The 25,155-nt window shown below is 39.3% G+C and overlaps 1 protein-coding gene across 5 annotated transcripts in view; it reads right to left on the bottom strand.

The window, feature by feature from the left end:
- Positions 1-102: 102 nt before the first annotated feature.
- The window catches only part of ABCA4 (ATP binding cassette subfamily A member 4), an 84,609-nt gene continuing 59,556 nt past the window's right edge, over positions 103-25,155 (bottom strand). For 3 of the 5 annotated variants that reach the window (XM_027814425.2, XM_027814423.2, XM_027814422.2), the window contains 26 exons: positions 24,913-25,003; positions 24,103-24,308; positions 23,633-23,681; positions 22,846-23,087; positions 22,294-22,418; positions 20,960-21,058; positions 19,738-19,927; positions 17,563-17,657; positions 16,445-16,477; positions 15,199-15,304; positions 15,001-15,075; positions 14,392-14,561; positions 13,245-13,422; positions 11,707-11,822; positions 9,854-10,001; positions 9,220-9,343; positions 8,324-8,453; positions 7,356-7,476; positions 6,462-6,524; positions 6,244-6,350; positions 5,261-5,402; positions 4,550-4,684; positions 2,990-3,093; positions 2,810-2,902; positions 2,218-2,467; positions 103-1,291 (listed from right to left, as the gene is read on the bottom strand). In XM_027814425.2, coding sequence (XP_027670226.2) covers positions 1,169-1,291; positions 2,218-2,467; positions 2,810-2,902; positions 2,990-3,093; positions 4,550-4,684; positions 5,261-5,402; positions 6,244-6,350; positions 6,462-6,524; positions 7,356-7,476; positions 8,324-8,453; positions 9,220-9,343; positions 9,854-10,001; positions 11,707-11,822; positions 13,245-13,422; positions 14,392-14,561; positions 15,001-15,075; positions 15,199-15,304; positions 16,445-16,477; positions 17,563-17,657; positions 19,738-19,927; positions 20,960-21,058; positions 22,294-22,418; positions 22,846-23,087; positions 23,633-23,681; positions 24,103-24,308; positions 24,913-25,003 — 3,315 coding nt within the window. In that variant the 3' untranslated portion in view covers positions 103-1,168. Of the gene's footprint in view, positions 1,292-2,217; positions 2,468-2,809; positions 2,903-2,989; positions 3,094-4,549; positions 4,685-5,260; positions 5,403-6,243; positions 6,351-6,461; positions 6,525-7,355; positions 7,477-8,323; positions 8,454-9,219; positions 9,344-9,853; positions 10,002-10,689; positions 10,843-11,706; positions 11,823-13,244; positions 13,423-14,391; positions 14,562-15,000; positions 15,076-15,198; positions 15,305-16,444; positions 16,478-17,562; positions 17,658-19,737; positions 19,928-20,959; positions 21,059-22,293; positions 22,419-22,845; positions 23,088-23,632; positions 23,682-24,102; positions 24,309-24,912; positions 25,004-25,155 lie in introns of those variants that run through there. The other 2 variants (XM_027814424.2, XR_008734763.1) reach the window with 2 other exon arrangements.

Below are 25,155 nucleotides of genomic sequence, written 5' to 3'. Positions count from 1 at the left end.
AGCTTCATAATATTTCGTACAGTAAAAAGCAAGAGTGTTCTTTTATATATATATAAAAGAAAAACTACATCAATTGAAGAAAAAAACCTTAACAAAGCAGAAAAGACATGACCCAGATTTTATTTCTGTAAAACATATCTTAGAGAAGATTCTTAGAAATGGTTAGCTCTGGTAGATAACTGAAGCATTACATCATTATGAATTTGTTTTCAGTATTGTTATTTTCAGTAGTTTAACTGTGAGCCAGAGAAAGGAGCTAAATGTCAAATGATTTCCCACAGAGTGCAGTGTGGAGTACAAGCAGGTTGAAATTTTCCATCTAAGCACATGCCCTAGTCACACTTTACACCCAGTTAAGGTCCAGTCACAGGAAATAACTAAAAATTGATCTTGTTTAAGTAACAAAGATATCTTTCCAGGCCTCCATGAGAAAACAAAACTTGTGGCAGATTTGGACATATCTCTTTCCTTTTAATCTTCATTTTGACACTTTGCTTCTATTTGAGAAACCTGAAGATGAGTATGAAATAATTTTCATTAAGATTATTTATTTTTTTTGGTAAGCAAATTTCTGGCCTGGGTCTGAGATCGGAATTGATTCTTCCCATTCTTGCTGAGACAACCATTTGTTTTCACTGGCAGCCTGGTGAGACAGTGAAGCTGTTTCCCAGCACTAGCCCCATCAGCCAGCACTGATGTTCTGACCTTGGTAGTCCCGTGCACTCAGGATGGCAGGAATCCACTTCTTAGCTGGAATGCTCTTTGCCTTGGGACCTATCTGCTGAGGTGGCAGTTGACTTAAGCAAGAAAAACCTACCATCCTGAAAGGACCAGATGGAGAAACTATCTTTAATGTTCTTTACATGTCAACAAGGAGGAATGAGGACTCCCTCCTTGTATCTTATAACGAACTTCATGTTAGAGAAACATTGTGTTCTATAGCAAGGACTCGCCTGTCCTTTGACACTTTCAGCATGTAGTGTTCCTGGTAGAGCAGCAGAAGTTGGCTGTTGCTAGGGCTGTTGCAGTTGTGAGCACAGTGCTCAGAAAGGTGCAAAAAAATCAGTATAATACTGAGTGTGGAAACTTTTATCTTACCCTTGTACTGCTCTGATATGGCACATCTTTGCACTGTGCACACTCAAGCGCTAGTGACTGTAGGAATTGTCTATGCAACTCCCTGCTGATGCAAAGCAGGGGACACCTTTGCTTCTCGGCTGGCTCCAGCTGCACGGGGATGCAAAAGAATTTCCTCATCCTCCGTCTGCTCTTTAGCAAAGTTCACAAAAACCTGTATGAAGAAAGCAGAAAATGTCACCATCTCATATCAACTGGGATGTATTAGTGGAATGTCTGTACATTTGCATCCTCTTGGCCTCTCTGCAGGGAAGAGACAGAAAGGTTTAGACATGAACTGAACTGAGGCACTGCATACCAGCAGGGAGCATTAATTCCTTCTTTATTTTGAAAAACTTCCTTGCAACCTCCTTTTTGGATGCACTTACTTGCAACTAAAATCCTGTATTTTTGCAAGCAGGAGATGGGTTAAGCAAGGTTTGCATGGCTTGCACAATGTGAGCTTGGTTGTGATGGGAAAGAGGAGACAGAATATTTTAGTAGGAAGCTGTAAGGCAGCCAGGAATGTCTCTCTAGCATTCCCATCAAAGACAGCTTTGCATATGTGGACCCTCAGCTACTTAGGGAAGCAGGCAGATGAAGTTAATACCTTCTAGCAAGTGGGTGCTGCCAACAGTCATAGTGGACTTTCCAGTTTTTTGAGGTCTAATTGCTCCTGTATAAAAGCGCATGACACAGACATATAAACATTTAACTAGATAGCACAGTGTCTGACACAACACAGCCCAAATCTCTTATTTAAAATAAAATGTTACTCCCAGCTCAGCAAGCCTTATTCTGAACAGGTGACCTTGCTCAGACTGCTGTCTCTGAAGGAATGGGTTGTGTGAATTCTGTCATCTGGGAAACGCTGTCTTACTAGCTTTCAAATGGCACCTATTTACACAGGGAATTAATTACAGATTTCATATCTGATCCACCCTCCTTGATGAAGGGTCTGTGAATTTTGCCTGAGAAAGAAGTGTGAGAGAATTCTCTACTCTGAACAGTTTGGTCTTTCCGTTGTTTAGATACACCCCTATTGCATTGCCTAAAACCCACCAGACAGGCTCTCTCATGGATGCTTTATTTCTTACTCACCTGATCTAAAGTTGTTTGAGACACAGAATATTCTTCAATATGCAAGTTTTCCTTATTGGAGAGTATTAACCGAAAAATCTTAGCCAAAGAGGAGGAGCAAATCTGATACTGCAGCATGTTGTAGTGTTTCTCTCTCTGTAAACTTCCTGGGAAGTTCATGCGTATGAATTGCTCAGCAGGAGTAGGATCTGGAGGCATGCCATATTTTGGAGCTTTGATTTTCAGAGTGACAATATAGCCATCTCCAAACCTGGGAAGCACATGTGGATTTGGGAATTGGATGAAGAGATGGTTTCATTATTCAGGAAGGAAATTAATTTTCTGCAGCTATGAAAACATTCAGAGTTTCTGAAAGATAAAGCATAAAATCTAGCTTTGTAGCAAGCCCTGTGTTTGCCCTGCAGAAGTGATGTGTAGCATAGCAGAGTTGAAATGAGATCTGCTCAAATTGCCTAGCATACCACATAGTTGCACCCAGAAATGGGTCTGTTTAAACAACAGCTCTTCAGATTGAATTGCTATTTTAAGAATGGTATATGTCACATACATTAAGTTTTCCCATTAAAATGCACTATAAAAATCTTTTACTCACTTGTATTTTAGCTGCTGAATTGTGCCCAGGCATTTGAAGGTACCTTTTACCATGATGGCTAAACGAGTACAGAGGGCTTCACATTCTTCCATACTTTCAAATAAGAGAAGAGATATTTGAGATAAAAGCCAGCAGATGAACTTCAGCTACTCTGGGATTCTGAATTCTAACTCTTTTTACCTGTGTGAGGTTAGAACCACAGCTCGCCCATCTCTGAGCACACTGACAATAGAGTCCCACAGGAAGCGCCGGGACTGAGGGTCCATTCCAGTAGTCGGTTCATCCTGTAAGGGAAAGGTTAAGACAATCAGAGTCAGAAAAGCAGATAAGAAAATCTGTTTAGAATCAAGTCATTATGTGTTTGGGCCTTAGCATATAGCTGCTTCCCTACTGAAATCTGTGTCTTGAGAAAGCACCTGCACCTTGTGCACTGCCCATGAGTGAATGGGTACTAATGTACTTCTTGGCACAAAGCAGTAAGGAAAAAGGTACAAGAAATTGCAGGTAAGAATATAATGCTGGCTGTGTAGGGCACGACTACAGGGAAGGGAGCGAACACAGTGACCAGTACAACAGTCTGGTCCCAGTTTAGGGACTTAGATATCAAAAGTATAAGCAGTTGTGATACCCCATTATACAAATACTTAGGACCCAAAATATAAATAAATGGAAGGAGGCTCATGCAGTAGCAGTTACATCAAATTGTGTCAAGTTTGGCTCCCATGTTTTGATGGACATTAGAGGTGTAGGTCAATGTACTGAAGAAACAAAGAAAATAATCTTAGTTCTATAATAATGGATACTTCAGATAAAATCTTCCTTTTCTGGTGCAACAGCTCTTGTAAGAGGAGAGCAAGTTCTCCCCAGGTAACCTTCTTACTTAACACAAACACAGAACACACCTCTCAACCCAAGAAGCTAGTGAAGTAACCCTGATTTACACCAGCTAAGGATATGGTCCTGCATAAATCAAGTTAACACAGTTAGTAAGAAAAACTTTTAACAAAATCTTGGGGAAAACAAATTCATTCAACATTTTGTCTTAAGAAATTATGAGAAAACATTTTATCTGGCTGTTTACTGTGTACAGGCAGAACACATATAAAGGCATATTAAATGGCACAAGGAACCATGCTGTTGAAATGCTATTAAAATTTTTCTTTTTAGCGTACAAATTAAGGTGATACAGTGTAATTGAAATAAAGACTTTCTGTAGTAATTGCATTTAGAATCTCCCTTGAGATACACAATTATCTGATAACTTATTTGATGAGAACTACGTTTCAGCATTTGTATACTTTAGTCTAAATTTGTATAATTTATTCAAATACATTAAAGGCTGCAAGAGGGTAACTATCTTCCTCTGTCCTCCTGGATAAAGCAGCAAGCTGTGTGTCATAAGATAATCTTTTACATGAGCGGTTATACTCTAACAAGAAAAGGCAGACTGAAACCAAATGTGGATTTAAATTCAGATTTGTCTGGATTATAGATTTTATCTAAACCATTCTTTGTGGAAGATATTTCTTTCATAATCACTTGGGGTCCATTGAAGACATAGTTATACATTTCAGTCTATCCCTGAAATTAAAGAACTCACAATTACATTGAAGTAGATATAAGTTGAGGGTAGAAAGGAGCTTGCGAGGACTGTCATAAACATTCTCGTACCTCTTTAGCACGTAGTTTTATGAAATGTTATATTGAACTATCACAGAGCTATGTTACCGTAACACTTACTAGCAAGATGAGCGGTGGGCAGCCTATAAGTGCGATGGCAGTGGAGAGCTTGCGCTTATTGCCACCACTGTAGGTCCCAGCCAGGTGGTCTGCATACATAGGAAGGCCCAGCTTCTGGATGCCCCATTCTGCAACCTATGAGAAAGACCATCTTTTTCACACAGCAGCTAATGCATAACAGACAGGATTGCTGATACATCCCTCTTCTGGCAGACATGGCAATCCGCTGGGTTTTAGCACATTCATTTTAGAAGCAGAGCAGGGGAGTCCAAAAAATTCGTGATGATGAGGGGAATTCTAAATAGTTGAGGGAAAGTCATAAACCAGCCTCAGCTGTAGAACTCCTATCTGTACAAGAATTGAATTTTTTTTCTTCTGGAACCTTCCCCATGTTTTCTTTCTTATACATAAACAACTTTAAAGGCAAGAACAAACCAGCAACCAGTGCAGTTCTGAGTCATAACAACTGCATCTTTACCCTTCCACAGTTGGCGCCACAGTTTTGCAAGTACTATTAATGGCTAAGAACCTGCATTTGATGGTGCAGTCTTCTATTTAACTGTCCAAATCACAGGAACCAGTCCCTGGCCTTCAACACACAGAATGGCAAGCCCACTTTGGAAACTCCGGCCCTTGGCATGTTATGAACCCAGTTTATCACCACAAATACTCACTGTAACTACATCTAAGTCAAAAGCAAGAATGCTTTACCCTCTTGATTTCCTCTGCTGGAACCCCCCGCAGGCGTGCATATAAGTAGAGATGTTCTCGTCCTGTGAGCAGGTCATCAATGGCATCAAACTGAGGACAGTATCCCATGTTTTGATGGACATCAGAAATGTGGGTCAATATACTGGAGAAACAAAGAAAAGGGTATTAGTTCTACAGTACTAGCTTTAAGACAGAGATGGACAGTTTCAACAAATTTTTTCTTTTCTGGGGCAACAACTCTTCTAAGAGGGGAATGAATTCTTCCTGATACAACACCCTACTAAAATATCTGTCTGTACAGAATAGCAAGGAATATATGTTCGTTAAAGTCAACTCAGTCCTGGTTAAGAGTGTAAGCCCATTTCCCCTCACCCATTTTCCTAACTACAGACTATGTTAAGAGAATTTCTTTGAACAGCCACTCAGATCTTATTTTTTGCTAATGTTGTTTATTTCTAGAAGAAAAAGATCAGTCAGTTTCATCACAGAGTGTGGCCACTGGGAACACATGGGCAAGACACAAGGCTAACACTTTGCTAACACTAGTAGTAGTAGTAGTAGTAGAAGTACAGAATCACAGAGGATTGAGGTTGGGAGGCACCTCTGGAGGTCACCTTGTCCACTCACCCTGCTCAAGCAGGGCCACCTAGAGCAGGTTGTCCCAGAACATATCTTGGCAACAAAATAGCCATTGTTCAAATCACAACCATGGACAAAGAATCAAAACCCAAGCACACCCAACAAACCAAGACACACAACCTGAATCTAAAATAATGTAAGTGAGTACCAGATCAGACTTCATTAACTTCTGACATTATGCCAGCACTGTGCAAACAAAGACACTAGAAACAGCCAGAGAAAAGTCCCAAAGGTCAAAGTACCCTATTGGACTCGTTATCTAACATTTGTTATCTCTTGCCATTAGATCCAATTGCTTTGTCCCACTGTCAGCATTAAATTTCTTATTTTTTTAAGGTACTTACCTATTGCCAGCCACTACAGCATCTCCAGATGTCACATCAGTATCTCCAGTCAGCATTTTGAATGTTGTGGTTTTGCCAGCGCCATTCACTCCCAAAAGACCAAAGCACTATATAACAAAATTTGTCACATTCTTTAGTATTTCCAACTTGGAAATCAGTGAGGGCATGAAATCTGAACTGATCTGTGGAATGTAATCTAGTGTTATTGAACAACCTACCTCTCCGGGACGGATGCCAACACAGAGTCTGTCCACTGCAGGCGTGTGCCTACCTGCATAAATCTAAATAGACAGGAAAAAAACCCAATAAAAATCCTATTTTGAGACATCTACAGCAAAGTAAATCATCTGAATTTCTTAGTTTAATGTTATTGGGATGAGCCAACTTTAGAACCAAGACAGGAGTAAATAAAAAAACTTAAGAGAAAGAGTAAGCATTCTACAAAGTCAGTCATTTATTTACATTAAGTAAATCTGTAATGATCCCTAAAAATACCAATTTTTCTGCATGCAGCCTTTTCCTTCATATCTTCAGCACTAGGAGACAGACCTGATGCTTTGCGAGGACAAAGTGTCTCTGACATATCAAACCAAGGTGGAACAATACAGCAAGATAGCCTGAAGAATGATACTCCAGTTCTCTATTCATAAGATCCCAGTAAAGTGTGTAATCTTTGTACTTCTGTAGCTCAAGCTCACATGTGTTTTGATAGCATGCAATGTCTGGAAAGAAGATAAGTTAGCAATAACTATAGCCCTTGGTGTGAAATCAACCACGTGGTTAACTGAGACTGAAACTCACCTATGGAAAAAACAGCATGGTAGAAGAAAAGACTACTAGTAGAAATGTACACTCAGGAGGTAACAGTTGTGTCAGACAATGCGAGGTTAAAAAAAACACCTTAAGCAGGGAGGGTTGCACTGTCCTTGCTGGACTTCCCTGTAGTTTGATTTCTAATCAAAGGAAATAGCCTTGACTTCTAACATGTTTGTTGTTTTCCAAGGCACAAGGTTGACTTTGAAAACAATACTGTCTGAATCCACAGCTGAAATACATTCTGAAAGAATAAATTTACACTGCACTCATTTGTTTCATTCTTCTCAAAATACTACCTTGGTCAGGTCTTGCAATTCTAAGATATCTGTTTTGTTCCCTCCACTCATGATTCTTTTTCTTTCTTCTGCAACATCCTCATCTTCATCGGTAATGGGTGACATGGCAGTCTCAGAAAACCTGGAAAAAACCAAGAGATTGATTGCAGAAACAATGAGTTGCCCCGGATGCAGTTAGAATAACAATGTGAAACAATGGTTAATCAGTTGCTAAAAATGCAACTGGTGGAAGCAGTGGTATTGAAACTTCACAGTGTGACAGTGGCTGGAGCATTCTTGCTGTTGGGAGAATCCCTGACCTTTGAAAGTTATTCTCTAAATACTGAAATGGGAGGAAACTGCTTGCTTGATATCAGTCACTGCTTTTGCTATTTGGCTGCTCTTGAGTGACTACAGATAGTCCTTCAGCAGGTCTTTTGAGTGCACCTCCCTGTAAGACTGTATTTTTGTAATTGCACCAATTAGTACTCTTGCTGGCAATCTTGAACAGGAGTCAATGACCTGCTCACACCTGAAAGGTAACTGCTTTCATTGAGATAGAGGCACATTTGTAAAGCAGAGAGGGGAAGCTTCCATAGTGTCCAGGCTGCAACTGTCCTGTGCCATGGACTAGAATTCCTGTTCAGGGGTGTCAGGCTAGTACCTTATGCCAGTACTTATGACACTACAAACTTGCCAAGTAATTTTATAATCTTGCTATTACAGTGTCTTAATCTAAAAACATCTTAATTCAAGAAAACTAATTTCTTTAATAATATTTTCTTAAATCCTCTTAAGATAATGCACATTTGTAAATGCTTTCTTGAGCCAGGATATCAACAAATTCAGATGAAATCAGGTAAGCAAACAGAAGGAAAAAAAGCTGACAAAAGAGAAAAAGAAAGAAAAAGAAAAAAGAAGGACATAGAGAATAACAAAGACACTCACCCTGTTAATAAAGGAACATTAATAGAAGCTTTCAAACATACCATCTTGTGGAGAACAAAGGGTGCTGCATAAGGAGATTCAGAATGAAGAACGCAACCCCTTGAACAGCCATGGCAACCAGGTTCTTTCCAACAAAATCCCACTGAAAAGGGTTGGAAAGATGCTCCTCACCTTTGTGGAAAGAGCACCGGAAAGCAAAGTGAAATACTGCTGACAAAAACCACTGCTCCTCAGAACAAAAGGCATAATTGTAACAGTTTAAGATGAAAATCTGTACTTTATTTGGTCATGATCAGGCACTATCTTCATTTTCCAGTGTCTTATAAAGATTTTTAAGATACATCCCAAGCTCAGCTGGCACACGGGAGTAAAAGTAAATATAAGCTCTCCAAAGATATATTAATTTGGATATCATAACATGAAATTTGCATGGATTATGTGAAAGACATACATTTTCTGAATAAAAACAGATGAGTTCAAAACAGATGAGTTCTGCTATGTGACTGTTCTTTTAATAAGAAGTTGTCTGGTATCAGAGGCAGCCATATCCTAAGAGGATGCATTTGAAGAACAGTGGCCACTTTAAGCATTAAACCAAGGGCCGCCAAAGTATTAAAATGAAATTAAATAATATATCCTCTGCTAATGATCTAAGGACTTCAGAACAAATGATAAGAAGACACCAGAATCTGGCACTGAACAAATGGGTTCATTTTCAATAGAGACAACTGGTTGGGCCGTAGAGTTCTAGCAGCTCTGTCAGAAGCTGTGATTCCTTCAGAGAGGTTGAACTTTCATATTCCTCATCCATCTGATGATGTGAAAGGGGAGAATTTCAGAAACAGCCACTAATTTTCCAAGATAAAACTTTCAACCATCTCATCCAAGGTCAGGCTATGCAATGCAGATATAACTTGTGCTTACTGGCTTAACTTACCAAACCTGGCATATACTTCAGTCACTGCTTGGTTCATGGCCAAGTCAATGAGTCCACGGCCCAGGCAAAAATGTGGGAAGACAATCAGTACATTTTTCAATGTTTTATTGAACTTCAGCAAAGACTACAAGAAACAGAAACAACATAACAAGCAGCTGAAACCAGACTTCTTTAATATATGATTCTATGAATTTACCTTACTTTCTGTTTTTGATTTTGAGTAGCTAATTATGAAATTATTATTGAAGTTGGAACAGCTGGCTCCAATTGGCTGAAGGGATATTCTGTACCATATGATGTCACACTTAGCAGATAAAGCTGGGGGAAGGAGGAAAAAGGGGGGACATTCAGAGTTATGGTGTGATGGAGCCCTGCTTTCCTGGAGATGGCTGAATGCCTGCCTGCTGACGGGAAGTGGTGAATGAATTCCTTGTTTTACTTTGCTTGTGTGTGTGGCTTTTGCTTTACCAATTAAACTGTCTTTATTGCAACCCATGAGTTTTCTCATTTTTACCCTTCTGATTCTCTCCCCCATCCCACTGCGGGGAGGGGAGTGAGCGAGCAGCTGTGTGGGGCTTAGTTGCCAGCTGGGGTTAAACCACAACAACCAGGTGTCAACAAAAATATTACTTACCGGCTTATTTTCAAATAACTCCAGGATGAATGTAATGGCACTGCTGCTGATCCCCACAAAGAGATTAATACAAGACAATGCAACATAAGCAGTGCTAGGGACATTGAAGAAAGAAGCAGCGGGGTACATCATGGGAATTACTGCCCATCTGCATGCAAAAGACAGAAAAACTATGACAACAGCTTCTCAGTATTCTCATGTCAGTTGGTCTAATGAAAACACAAAGTTGAGCCTTCTCATCCCAAGTGTAATGAAACAGTGTAACCAACCAGACATACCACTACAGCATTCTTTCCCTGGTTACTAGATAAGTTTTTTCTGCTTAGTCTTTTTTGTTGTTAAAATGCCGGGCAATAGAAACTGCTAAAATTGAGAAAGCTTAATGCTGGCAAGGTTATTATTACCCCAGATATCTTTGCCCATCTCACTGGATTGCACCCCAGGAGGGAGAAACAAATGTTAGATAAAGCAGATAAGACGCGCTGCTTTGCTAGATACTCCTCAGCCTTTGGAAATGCTCAAAGAAATCAGAAACTCTGTACATTTTTATATTCTTTTCTAACTCCTCTACCATTGTTTTTTTACTCCTGATTTGGAACTTCCTGTGCCATGATTTCTGGGACATAGCAAATGTACATGCAGCAGCACAAGAAGAGTATTCCTCTGGAATAAACTTACAATACTTAGCAATAATCAGTCTGACTAGAAAGAATTCAGTAACAATAACCTGAATTGCTTAACAGGAAAATACACATGTGGTCAGAAAGAATCATCCTAAGTTTCCCACTGTGACTGCAGCTGAACACAAGGGTTAACATACAGTTCTATTAATTTACCTTCTTTTATGTTTTCTATTCAGAGTAGGAAATCATGAAATTATTATTGAAGCAACTGCCATGTGATTACATTTTTTCTGAAAATTTCATCTTGGTAGATGCTTTAAAATATGCAAAGACATTTTAAATGTCCATCCACACAGCCATGAAATACTGTATTTAAAAAAAAATATACAGAGCCACAGATAACTTATAAAAGATACCACTGTTGCACTTTAAAAAGATATAATGAAAAATTAAAACAAATGGATGTTCTGATAGCATTTTTTAACATTGGGTATTTTACAGAGATTAAGTGACGGTAATGTTTTTCATTTTCTTGGGATTTTCATTCAAAGAACACAAAAACTTCAGAAAATTAAAGGTAGTCTGCCCAGAAAAGAACTGTTCCCTCTTAGGCTTAATTTGTGATATACATAGAAGGATGTGAAGCACCTCATTTCTCTCTTCAGCTCTAGAAATAGATCTAGTTGATCATTTTGCCTAGACTACATCAGCTGCAGGGCTATCAGGAAAATTATTTTATAGATAAAAATATATTACCACTAATTAAATGAGAGAGTGAATTTCAGTCAGCCTTATAAAATGGTATTTTACCAACACAAATGCTCATTTGAAGGGAAAAAAAAAAGTCTTGAAGACTCAGTACTCTCTGCCTTTCAGTTAAATGCTGAAAGATACTTGGGTATTGGCTGTCAATGAGGCAAATGAACAAGCGCTAAATTCCTACACAATGTACTTATCAGAAAGCAGCAAACCGAACAAATATATTTTCCTGTAGGGATCACACTTAATGCTTAAAAATCTAAGGCACTGATGATAAAATCTCCTTTACAGCATGTGGCCAGAGTGTGTAAATATCCTGGAGGAGGGAGGGAATCCATTTCTAACCTGTATTGCCCCCACTCAGTTTTACTCTTTAAAGCTGGATTTCTCGAAGCACAGAGCTCAATAGCATGAAATCATTTCCATGTGAAATACAGGGCCCCACATGCAGGAATAACCTTGAACACTCACCCATACAGAAGCAGCAAGGCAACAAGCACAGGGAGATTAGTCGGAGAAGTGTATGCTTTCTTGTTGAATCCAGCAAATATAACCACAACCATTCCAGCACTCAGTGCATAATTGACCTGCCACATCACAGGGTGAAGATCAGTGTGTAAGACCTGAGACAGTCTGTAAACATACCCAGATCCTACACATTATTCCAAAAAGATTTTGAATTGAGGAACACTGGAATTCATGAGCTAGACTAGTCACCCTCATGCTTTTGGATCAATGGGTCCCTGGCATCACTCGACATCTTCTTATCAGACTGTTCAACAAAAATACAATATATATTGCTGTTCTTTAGATTATGGTTTGGGAGCCAAGTATTTCATGGTCCTGCTGGCAGGCTGCCTGCAGAAAGAGGCCGTGCATATGCAATGGAAGTGCAGTTTCTGATGGTGCAAAAGCTGTTTAGGAGGGAAAAAGCTAGTTACCTGAGCCACATTCCTGGGAGGAGGCTAAAGCAAGTATGCTTGGCCACTGCTCTTCTCAGTTTCTCTGTTTGGTATTAGTAGTGCTAGCCTACTGCAATGCACAGAGCTCCCCATGCAGAATGGAAGGTGGCATTTCACAGAACTGCCAGCACCAATCAATACCTTTGCATCATGCTATCAAGAGCCTCGGTCAAGCAGAATCCATGTCAAAGAAGTAGCTGGGAGGCTGCGCTGACCAGCAGGGGACAGGAATTCAGAGAATTGCTTCTTTTCCCTCATTTACTTTACATTCCTCTGATAGAGCACCTTCTGAAGCTTGAAGAGGTTTGGGCTTTTCAATTATTTCAATATTTTTCCCTTTTTTTTTTCTTTTTTTTCTCTCCAATTCCATGTTCATGCTTTTCTTATTGCATAAGCCCTTGGCTGTTCTCTTTGTTGAGAAGGCTTGGCTAGAAAACAAGCCCCTTGCTGTGCATCAACCAGGCAAAGAATTTGCTCCTTTGTCACAAAGTGGCCTGAGGAGTAATGGGAGGGTAGCTGAACCCTGACTAAGGAAGCCTGGGCCTGTGGTCTAAATCCTTTTGGAACAACACAGATTAACATGATTCAGTGACCTAAACAAATACATTTATGTAATTTTAGACACCCTAGAGTATTTTCTCTGGCCTCCAGTTACTGTTCCAGCAGCCCGTGAAACTCCTCCACTTAGATTTCCTGAATATCTTGAAACATGTTATGGTTCTTCTAGAGGACAGGAGTGACTAGCATCATGCAGGCTTTCCCCTGCTATGGGAAGTTGTACTTTATTATGCATTCAGTTCTAAGGAAGGTAACTCTAAGATTACAACCATTTCAGCTTCATTAGTTGAATAATGAGTTGGGCACCCAACAATTCCTACATCTGTAATTAGGAGGTCAAATCCTTAGCATGCTCTCTGAGAAACATTTAAAGAAATGAATGCTTTGCAATGCTCAGCATCACCCTTCACTCAATTCACTGATTAGTCCCCAGTTCATGCAAACCCAGGAATAATTGCAGGCTATGAAATCAGACCAGCCGTTACTCACTATGTCCCACATGAAGTTAGTTAGCCAGTAGATTGCAGGGCTCACACCACTGATGAACTGTAGATGCTTGGCTTTCGTTACACGTTCTTGAATCAGGTATAAAACATAACTGGCTGGTATAAAGGACATGGCAAAAATCACACAAATGGCAACAACAGCATCCACTGAAGTGGTCAGCCTAAAACAGAGCACAAGAAGCGACTGTGAGCAAGGGAATGGATGCAACACAGCACTATAGTAGCATTTGGGGAATCTGGAAGGAATTTTAAGATCTAGAAGTAGCAACATTATTTTGTAAGTAGAAGACCTTTCCGATTTCAAAATGTGCTAGTGTATTTCCCAAGTTGTGCTGGGTACTGTAGCTAAGAAACACGGATGATGGTGGTACCATTTCCTGATTTTTTACTTTCCTTCATTCTCTGGGACAGTTCAACTCCTATATATATCTCAGTTTGATAGCCTTTCCTTTATGGTGTGTGTCAAAATAGACATTAAGGCACAACAGTCAAAGTGTTCTGGGTGCTGGGAAAAGAGGGACTCAAGGAGGCAAGTTGCAGACAGTGAGATGAAGTGCAGATCTTGCTAAGGCAGAAGCTTTCAGTTTCACTGAATTCTGAACTTAATAGAAGACAGGAGTGGGAAGTCATGTTTTCTTAGGGGTGTCTTTTTCAACAAATTATGGCTTTTAGATTCTGGAATACACCAAACCTACCACATGCCATTGAAAATAAACCTGTGTGCTGTCCTTGACACCAAGATGGAGATGGTAGACTACTGTCTACCTGTAGTCAGTTAAGGGCAATTTCTGATTCTTCTTGGGATTATGATCTCTGTGTTATTTCAGAAGTAGGTCTGTTGGCTTTTGAACATGAACAGACTTCAGAATCTTTCAGAATCAACAGAAACATGTAATCATGTATAACCAATGGTCATAGCTCCTGCATGGGATGGGAATGAACTCTTACAGGAATATAAGGAGACAGAAAAGAATAGATTGCATATCTAATTCTCCATCAGAATGAAACTTCATGGAAAGGCCTCCATGTTCTGTCAACTGAACTATTTCTCCTCAGAGTGTGAGTACATTGGAGGTGGTAAGCTCCCAGGAGAGGAAGGGGTAAAAGCTAGCAGCAGAGGACAGACTTACACAGTGACTTCAGAGAGTTGCTCCTTAGTAAGGTTGAGGGGATGGTTTATAGCAGTGATCCCATACTCCTCAGGGGCTTGGCCAGTCCGCAGGTTAGCTCTAAGGATTGCATTGTTGGCTACATTGATGAAACTAACCATAGCATGCCAGCCTTTATTGTTAAACCACACCTAAAAGAGCCAGAAAGCACAGATTCATTACCAGAAGCCTTCACTAATAACCCTGAGCTGCAGGAGAAAACTTGGCTGCCTTTTATCTACTTTGGTGGGCATTGTCAGCAGGGAAGAATGCACCACCAGGAATTCATAGCTTCTAGGCACAGTCCAGCAGGAGGAGCTCACAGCCCCTGTCAAGGGATTTTGTAGAAGCACATTTTAAAATTTAACAGAATGTGTCCTACTCGGAAGTATTTAGGACAGCAAGAAGTACTAAGAACATGGTTAAAAAATCTCACATTAGAAATAACTTGACATTATCACTGTATCCCTTATTACTTATCATTAGTATTTCAGCTCCTCTTGCATCCAAGAATGCCACTACCAATAATGTCACAACTCAAAGTCTATGACAGAAAGGACTATGAGTTAGCAGACTACTTCCAGAAAATACCTTAATATTATCTTCAGTTTCCATGTATTTAAGGAAATTAGAAATTTCTTTAGCAGCAGCCAGTGAAGTTTGTCCCTAGAATAGAAAAGAAAAGGCTAAAGATCAACTGTCTGGGTGCAATCTGGTGCTGCAAGTTTTCAGCTTTGTAACAATTCTTTACTAAGGGGACCAAAAAAACCCCAAAACTATCTTGCTTACTCCTGTCACATTCATCATTCGGCCAAGATCACTTAAAAAATTGACAACTTGATCTCCAGAAACATGAAGGACTGGGAGCCTTCCTCCTGTAGAAATTCCTCCGTATCTAACAAGAAAACAGTATCATCAGTCACTTTACCACAGACACAAAAATCTGTACATTGATCCACTTAATGTAAGTTTGATTTCTATATATCATATAACTAATGTATAACTCTCCGCTCTTTTCTAACAAGTTGTATTAGGTCTTTACAGGGCTTACAAATAATAGTTCTATCAGTTTCTGGGAGGTTCATGCTATGATTCTGAGAAAATTATTATTTAGATAAAAGATTTGGAGAAAACAGTTATTTCTACGGTGCAAAATCTTTAAATCAAGATAATTGACTTATAACTGTTTGGACAGCATGAAGGACTGAGGACAGCATGGACCTCAGTTAAAATTTCAGTTGCCCTGAAAGGAGCAGGGATTCACCTATGCTGGTGCCAGCCAATACTCCATAATGATAAATACTATTGCACAAGGTGAACCAAAGTCTAATCCCATAGAAAGTAATGTCTGCACATGAACAAGCAGATATTCTATGAAGGAACCAGTCATCTGTCTACTACCTTCGAAGTGAATTCCTACTGCTGATGAAAAACTAAGCATGTTCCTCAAGGCTAATTAGTCACCTTTCTAAGCTTTGTATCTACAGTGTAGACCATCACACTGGCATTAGCTGATGCCTCTACATAAGCGTGGAGTACTAGTGGAGTCTGTTTTATAACTACTGTACATATTCAGAGCAAGGATGAGGAGTTGTTATTGTTACTTCTATATTTCATAGGCTAGTGTCTAGGTCTCATCTTACTCGTGTCCTTGTTTTGGAAGGCTCATATTTTTCTGCTCCACTTTGAAAGAGCTGCATCAGAGCACTATTGCAATGTAGTGCACTATTGTATTGTAACTTTCCATCACTCAGACCCCATTAGTCTGACTCTTGTAGATAATAAAACTGTGACAGTTCCATTGTGTGCCTCTGACCTTCATCCTTGTGGGATTAGTCCAAACGAATATAACCCCTTGTCTTTATAAAACCCTTGCTGACTCCCAACCTATTTCCCACTAAAGCAATCACTTTGTTATATACTATCTGCCACAATTCCCCTTGTCCATTCAGAGAAACATTGTGAAGCTCCATGGTTAAACACAAATTCCTTGTTCCTTTTATTTACAACCATAATCTATGAACTAGTTTCTTACCTCCTTTCATTGACCCAGTATTTGCTCTTCAAGCTGAAACAGACAAAGAGAATCCTGTTTTTTAACGCACTGAACCAAAGTCAATGGTATTGTCAGGCTTAAATGGAAATTAAAGGTGAATTAAAGGTGAATTCCTATACTTTGCAGATCTCCAGTTCCCCCCAGACAGCTTCCCCCCCTCGCCCCCTTTGTATTGTCTTTCTTTTTTTAATTGCTGCCTATTACTTTAAGTTGTGGGGTTGTCAGGACTTCTGGTATTCCCTGCAGTGGGTTTTTGGATTTTTTTGTTTTGCTTTGGTTTCCAACATGATTCACCTCCAGCTCATACAGAGATAAGGAAGATTTCTGAAGTGACACATACTGGCTTTATCCTAAATCCGTAATGAATTGGTTTTAAAAGATGTATCTAAAGCAATTATGACATATGCTAAGAGGAATCAGTCAAAGGCAGCCAGCACATAGCTAATACAACAGAAATTTCAAGAACTCTGCTGGGAATTGAAAAGGTGGCAAGGTCTGAATCAGAAATAACAGGCGATGGACACTGCATAGCTAATTACTATGCACAACACTCAGGAAAGCTGAGAAGCTATCAGTACGATAGATGTATCTATGTAACACTGTCCTTTGGCTCTTCAGCACTTCTGGGAAGCAAGTGATAGTTAACAGAGGCAGATAGTCATGCTGGTGTGGCTAACAGTCCTTCTCCTTTGGCTCTTCAGCACTTCTGGGAAGCAAGTGATAATTAACAGAGGCAGATAGTCATGCTGGTGTGGCTAACAGTCCTTCAGGGACGCAAACTGGTATCTCTGCAAGGCAGTTCCCCATGCTGTGCAGAGGCATCAGTTTTCTCACCACTGACAGTTACCATTAAGATGGCATTCCATCACCGCTGCAGCTTAGCTCTGCCTATAAAGGAGTAGCCAATTATACAAATAAGTATAATTAAAACAATTTAACTCCTCTAAAATGGGCATCTCCTTACATCAGTAATATGGACATGATGCTCAAGTCTATGCAATACTGTGGCAAATCAGGTGCTGTGTTATTATTAAATAAGAATGTAAAGGCCAGATACAAAATACCACATCTGAAAAAACAGAGAGATTCATCCCTACCTCCCTTTTATCAAAGTGGGATATGTTTTCACCAGAAAATCTGAAATATTTCTGTGGGTCAGGTCTTGAAGAATTTCTGTGCTGTGCTGTACTCTCTGGAAAGAAAAGAAAACCTAATCAATCACAGTAAACTTTACAGTCTCTAAAGCTATTAAGTAAGTCTCAGTAAAACAGCAAAAATAGTTTTGACTTAGAGGAATTGCTTAGGTTCATACTGTTGCTGATAGTGGGTCATTCATTTTCTAGCCCAAAATTCATTATTTTACTGAGATTTCAGAAGAAATCATGAAATCACAGAAGTCTGTGATGTCTGACACAAAACAGCTGCACTTTACTCTGAAACTTGCCCCAAATTTTTACCTCAAGTTGCTAAATCATAGAAAACTACCTTATCTTCACTGGGACCTCAATTTATTTGAAAAGCTTCCTTCTTTCACAGTGAAGATAAGGTAGTTTTCTATGATTTAGCAAGTTGAAGTAAAAATTAACATGAAAACTTCACCTTCACTAGCAAATTAGATGCTTTGAATGAAAACCATGCCTTATGACACCTTTGTGAGCTTTTTTCAAACACAGGGTCCCGTGAAATGCAAAAGCTCAAACTTGCTGAGTTTATCCCAAGGAAGAATATACTTTAAAAGGTTCCCGGGCGGTTTCAGAGGGCAAAGCTTGCAACCTGAAACGACCTAGAAAGTAAGGCTAATGAACTTTCCAGAAGTTCCTACATTTGTCCACAGAGAGGCAGTACCGGATGACAGAAGTTGAGCCGATTCTTGACAACACACAGGAAGACGTAGCATCATAGTGCCTTCATTAAATAAGCTGTCTATGCTCAGACATACTTCACTATTATTTACTTCCCTGGAGACTTAAATGTGTTTCTTCCTGAAAAGTTATATAAAATTATCATATCCTGCAAAATTATCAGGATAATATTATGATAAAGACATTTCCCTTAGACTACTAGAATCTCCACAAACAAACAAACAAAAAATTAATTTTGCATCCTACTTGGATTTGAAGTTTTAGACTAAATTTCCCTCTCAAATACACTAGCATGCAATTAGCAAAATTCAACTTTGGCTGTCTGTTGGATCGGAATTACTTGGAAATGAGAAATAACTTGGGATGCTGTGAATAACATCAGACTATAATCTCTTTATTATTTCTTTTTTTGCTTCATAGACAGGAATTCTAGAGATACGTAAACAACTTTTCTTTGTTGTTTTGCGAATAGTGGTAGATAAACCAAAGCAAGGAGAATCAGTGTTTTTAAGAGATTGTGTCATAGATTTGGCTTCAGAAATTTATCAAGCTTGTGACATTAGTGGTAAAACTAGAATGACTTTAGTCATTTGGCTGTTGTGTGCAGTCTGCCAAACAGGAATATTTAAGTTGAATGGGGTGCATGGTGACACATTAAATTAGCCAGCTAATTACTCTGAGAGTGGCTGTAGTTCCATTTTCTTTAACTTGTTAGAAAAACATTTAGAAAATGTAAATACTAACAGGCTACAATTGTCCTTAGCTCCTCAAAAGAGCAAGCACATTTTATAAAGGGCACTACTAAGATTATTCATCAATAGAAGCAGGTGGGAATGTAGGTCTCATCTCTTCATATAGCATCAGTGGTTATTAAACTACTCATCTTCATGCACATCTAACGAACACTCATTAGGATTGCTTAGAATTTTCTTTCTAAAAATGGAACCAAAAGGCATGTAAAAAAATGATTATTTGGGGTTGACTCAATATTAATTTTTCCAATTTTTTCCATGTTTTTCAATTAATGACATTTTTTTCTTTCCTTCCTTTCTTCTTTCTCCCTTCTTCTCTTCCCTTCTTTAAAGAAAGGCAATCTTGCAAATAGAATTGTTCTCTGAGGCAAAAATAAATAAATAAATTATTTGATAAATTGTTGAATTTTTTTTGTGATTTTCTTCTATATGAAAAGTTTGTAATTTGGATGAAAATAGTAATCACATTTCATTTAGATGTGCAAGCTTTTCCAATACCTTTGAAATTTAATTCCAAATTCCAGCAATTCTTGTTCCCTTGGAAATATACTCAGCTCTTTTCACGTATATTGGCATGGCAAGGTACTTGCACACTAATCCCTCCTCCAGCACTTGCCATGAAACTTTTCTACAAAGATTTATGGCACAAGGACACAACCTGTGGTGGTGGGAGGCCTCCTGCGCCTGCAGGGCATTCTGGCAGCATAGTGAGTTTCTTGTCAGTGCTGCACTTGCAGGAAGGTGATGGATTCTCAGGGCTCCACTTTTGGCTCAGCAGGAGCCTGCTTAGGTTAGGATGAACAGAAGGTGTGTTCCAGGCAGTTGGCATATTATTGCATGGGTAGTTTCTGTGTAGAAGAACAGATTCCTTAAACTGTGCAGATATACAGTTCATGAGAGCTCACAAATCCACAAAATCACAATGCTTTCAACAGATATTCTCCTCTCAGCCCTCATCCTGTGAGTTATGAATAATAAGAACATTTTAAAGTACTTGGTAAACATGAACAAATATAATCTCCCCCTACATCTCTGCCAAGTTCACTGTCTTCAGCTTACAGATAGGACACTGAAGGAACAAGGGGACTGTGTTAGACCCATCGGTACATACAAAATCTGCAGTGGAGACACATCTTTGTAAAGAAACTACCCTTCTCCTTGCTCATGCAGTATCTTTTCTCTATTTTTAAAACTTTCCTCTTTGCTCCTGCTGTAGCAGGCAGAGGAGAGGAATCGGAAGAGAGAGGAGAGGAGAAGACAGCCAGAAGAGTCAAGCTGCTGGATATCTTGACTAGGAGAGAGGCAGGAGAAAAGGAGCAAGTGGCAAAGCATAGCAAGCCAGTGACAAATGCCTCCAAAGCACGACTCACGAGCAGGGTAAACAGGTAGGACAACAAATGTTAAAGAACTCTAGTAACACTTCCCTCACTTCACAGTGAGAATAGCTTCAAATTGTGGAGACTGTTCTATTGCTACTACACAATCTGAGCACCTGCTGAAGCTACTGCTTCCAAACACACCAGGGGGAACAGGAGGAACATGAGGGGACTCACGTGGGAAATGCCAGAGAAGCTGTGAAGATTTGGATCTGAGCCCACTGGCCTACTGACATAAATTTCAACATTGCTAAATGCTCAATACAAGGCTACATGAGCTGGTTTCCAGCTAGGCACATTGAGCACTATGAATCTTTCTTAATTCCCTGGCACTTGCTGTTTGTTTGTTACTTTTGACCCCATATTAGATATTATTGCCAACCATCTATCTGAAGCATTGGTTCTAGTGAAAAGTCAAGACAATTCATACTTGTTTCACTACTCAAGTTCCACTAGTAATATCCTGCTAGAATCTTGTTCAAGAGAGATTAGCTAGCAACTTACGGAAGAGGCTGATTCTTCATGCAGCGATTTCCAAATCCTGGTTTATTCAAGAAAGCATTAATGAGGGAGACCATCTGCTCACTGCCGGGACGCTCATTGCTAAGGGAATAAGATAGGACTTTCTCTATCAAATTTTCTTTCAAACTATTCTACTGGAATACACATAGCAACTGGTGAAGGACAGCCATATGGCAGAAGCAACTGCATCCCTACAAATGCTGATAATGAAATTATTTATTTATGCAAAACCCCAGAATCTTCCAAGAAAGTGAGCAGGCTAAAACCTGTTTCTCCAAATATTAAAGCATGACTTCTGAAATAGTCCTATAGCAATACTCTCCAAAAAGGCTTGAATCCACATTTCTACCCTCTCGGCCCTGTCACACTCAGTAATTAGAAGATGAAAAACATATTCTGCATTTTCAGTTGCTGAGGCCAAAGAGACAAATCTGCTAATAGTGAAGTGTCTGCAACTAACAACCTAATAACATTAGACTACAGACTGTTGCTAGTGACAAGTGTTATACAAATAAAAATATCAGGATCTGCTCCACACACTACCAGGTGTATATTAAATTAAAGTTTCATGTCCATTTTCTATATGAAACTCGAGGAAAATGCTTCAAAATTACTGCCTTCAGTTTTGCTGCTTTCTGCTAGTTGTGATCGAAGACTTAAACATTTTTTATATATTTCCTCTGCACTGCATGTTTTGACTTGGCCCAAGTTCAGCTTTGGAATATGTGGAAGTGAAGGTGAAGCAGGTGTTCAGGAGAGCACAGAGGAATTGTGAAAAAAATTCTGACCCAGTGAAAGGATACTGTGAGGGGAGAAACTGTTAAGCAGCAGCATTAATAACACTTGAGCTCTGCTTTCATCCTGTTTCCATAACTTTGTCCGAATATTAAGTATAAATATATCTACCACAGGTCTGCAGATAGGCTTGAATCATTTGAATCATATTGTTCTCTAAGATTATGATTACAGGAGTAGTTCAACAGTGTATCAGAAACAGTCAGATTTCTCACTGTCCTGGATCTGCTGTTAGGTAGTGTATGTAACTCTGTAAGTGTTGAAGTCATGAATTCAGGTAGGAAGAGAAGAGTCCTAAAGGTAGCAAGATATATGAAGGACTATTGGTTAGACATACTAGCAGCTGTATTCTCAACTTGCACCAGTTTCACGCTGTTTTAAATCTGCTGATTCCAGTGGAGTTAATCCTTTTTTACACCACACCAAGTGAGTACAGTAAGACAGGGGCCCATGATCTTAAAAAATAGGGAGAAAAGGGTGTATATATGACAGATGTACTTTTACTCAGTGATTCCTCTTACCTGAAGAAAGTAAACTGTTGTCCATAGATCCAAGGGTGCAAGGTTAAGGCAGGATATTCTCCAAATGGAGGAATAATTACTGTAAGTATTAAAGACAGCAACACAAAACTACCAGGGAGAACAGTCTGCAGGGAACATGAAAAAATCACATGGTTATTAGATATATGAAGTGACACTGTACACACCTCATAATATATATAAACGAAGGAGGAACAACAGGAGCACACAGGTCAGAGCTGGTTTAGCTCATGAACACCAACAATTTACAATTCAGTGCTTTCAGTTAAGATTCTCGTTGTCACAGAAGTGTATTATGTTAGAAATAAAAATGCTGGACTAGTAGTGACTGAATAGTGAACTTGGTGGAGTGATAGACTCTAGGCAGAAAGAAACAGCATAAGAAGCAGAAGAGTTGGAATCATAATTAGAACAGTCAGGGACATCGTTACCCATTTGCAGCACCCCTGTTGCTTTGCATAGAGACATTGTTGGGAAAGACAGTGTTGAGAATGTTGTAGGAAACCATCAAAAACAGCAAACATCAGTCAATACCTGGGCTAGGAAGTCCTTGTGGCTGCGGGACGCATGGTGGAACCGTTTGATAAGCAGTGCTTTGATCTGCTGATGTACAAGCTGAAAACCTTTATACTGCCGGGACCCTTTGCCTTCATTTTGATCTCCAGCTATGCCTACTGGCATTCGAGAAGTGCCATTAGTTTTCAGAGCAGTTTGTTCAGCTGGTTTGTCCTCAGCAGAAGTTTTATCAAGAGTAGAACCATTTTCTTTAGTGTCTTCTAGGTAAAGATGAAAAAGGGCGGAGAAGACACTTTATCTTCCACACGCGAAGGTAGCACAAACATTTTCATGATCTCCAGATTTTACCAACTGAATATATCACATCACCAGATTGCTTTACTTACAAGTGTTGCACTGTGTCTGTATCTGCTAGTGGCATCATATAAGTTAACACTCCTCTTACTCCAGCAGGATGAACAAGTGACTCGTGTATGTAGACTATGGACTAATGGTCAGCAAGGTACTTTTCATAAAAATTACTAAAACCATTGGCATTTGGGGGCTTGACACTCCACTTTTATTTAAAGAGTTAAGAGCCTTATCCATTCTAAATAAAAGTCTTTCTGCTGACTTCATCTTGTTTCTGAGATATCATGTCAGGCCCTGAAAACAGGTACTTGCTGACCAAATTTTTTTTGGCAAAACCACCATACAAAGACCGAAAGTTCTGAGACTCCTCTTTACATGGCGTTCAGAATACAGAACAGTCCCAAGAAAAGTTTATCAAACACTGTTTATCAAATGCTGATTCATGGATCTATACCTGCTTTTGGCACTCCAGGGTCAGCTTCTGCTGTGACCTTTAGGAAAACCTGCCACAGACAAACACATCTCATGGTTAGGAAAAGAACAGGTACAATAACCTGACCTCTGGAACACTATCCTTTGATGTAACAGGAAAAATTTAGATACCTTTTCAGTATTCTTGCTTATTACAGAACCCGAGGTCTCTTATGAAATAGCTCAGAAAATAAAGAAAGGAACAAACTAAGATACAAAGACAGACAGATTTCAGTCTAATGAGTGATTCACCACAAGGCTAACATGAGGTAAGGCTTGGATCCTTTCTCTATGCCCATCCCAAAGACTTTCTGAGTGTGCCACAGCATATGTGACTAGGTTTTGAAGGGAACATTAGGAATTAGGATGATTAAAAATTTAAGAACAGGAACTGTCTCAGAAAACATTTTGGGGACTGATGGTGATCAGCAGGTATTTTAGTTTGTCTCTTACCTCTTCAAGCGGTGTGTCTGAAACTCCAAAACTGCTGAGTCCAAGGTCATCCAATGTTTCCTCCAGTTCTCTGAAGAGACTGGCATAAGATCTCTGTTTAAAGTGTTTATTGGGCAAAAGGTAAATGAGTTCTTGTCCAATGCTTTCAATTAATTTTGCTTCTGGGATATGATGATGAATAACTTCTGCTAGCTCATTCAGATCTCCTGTGAAAAGTCAAAACAGTGTTTAAAGAATGAATATTTAAGCACGATTTCAAAAGCTGTTGTTTGCACTATACAAAAGGGGACTGTTATATTACTTAACTCACAAATATCTCAGTTAATTCTGTACTAGACTGGGCTATATTGTTAATCGTGCTCTGGAACTATGTAGCAGGAAACTATTTCAGGTCTGTTAATAATGCACAACAAAATCATCAGGAATATCTACTTCAGTTCTTCAATTACGTAGAAAAGCCAAAACATTTTTTCTGAGAAAGCCAATTTCCTTTGCTTTAGATATGTTTCAGTTTTCATTAACAAATTACAAATTTTGGTACAGAGTAGTTAAAACTCAGTCTACACTTCTAAAGCACACAAACTTCCAATTCATCACCTGTGCCTGAGACCACATATACATCAAAAAGGGGCAATGGTAATCAAAAGCACAAAGAAACCTTATTAAATTTATGTTACAATACAATACAGATGTCAGACATGACACAAGTACTGAAAAAGTGGGCCTCAGCAACACTGATCTGTAAGATGAGATTGCAGCATAACTGGAGACACAGCTATGCATTGGAATGCCAAACATCCCAGTTCTTACCATCCAGTTCCTGCTCTGGAGCTCCTTCTTTATCCCTGTGTGCACAGCTGGAGCAGGAGCAGGAGCACTGAGATCCACAGCTACAAAATGACTAGCACGGACAAGCAACAGATACAAAGATAAAAGTGCTTCAGATACATGCAAAACAGGATGTAAGGGTAGTTCAGTCTCCGAATGGCTTGAGTCAGTGAAAAATATGTGGTATCTGGAGCATCTTGAGCATGTTATACTGAAAGTCATCTG

The sequence above is a fragment of the Falco cherrug genome, chromosome 12, assembly GCF_023634085.1.
Source record: "Falco cherrug isolate bFalChe1 chromosome 12, bFalChe1.pri, whole genome shotgun sequence".
NCBI lineage: Eukaryota > Metazoa > Chordata > Aves > Falconiformes > Falconidae > Falco > Falco cherrug.
The sequence above is the reverse complement of the archived record's forward strand: the minus strand, read 5'-3'. Positions and strand labels throughout refer to the sequence as shown.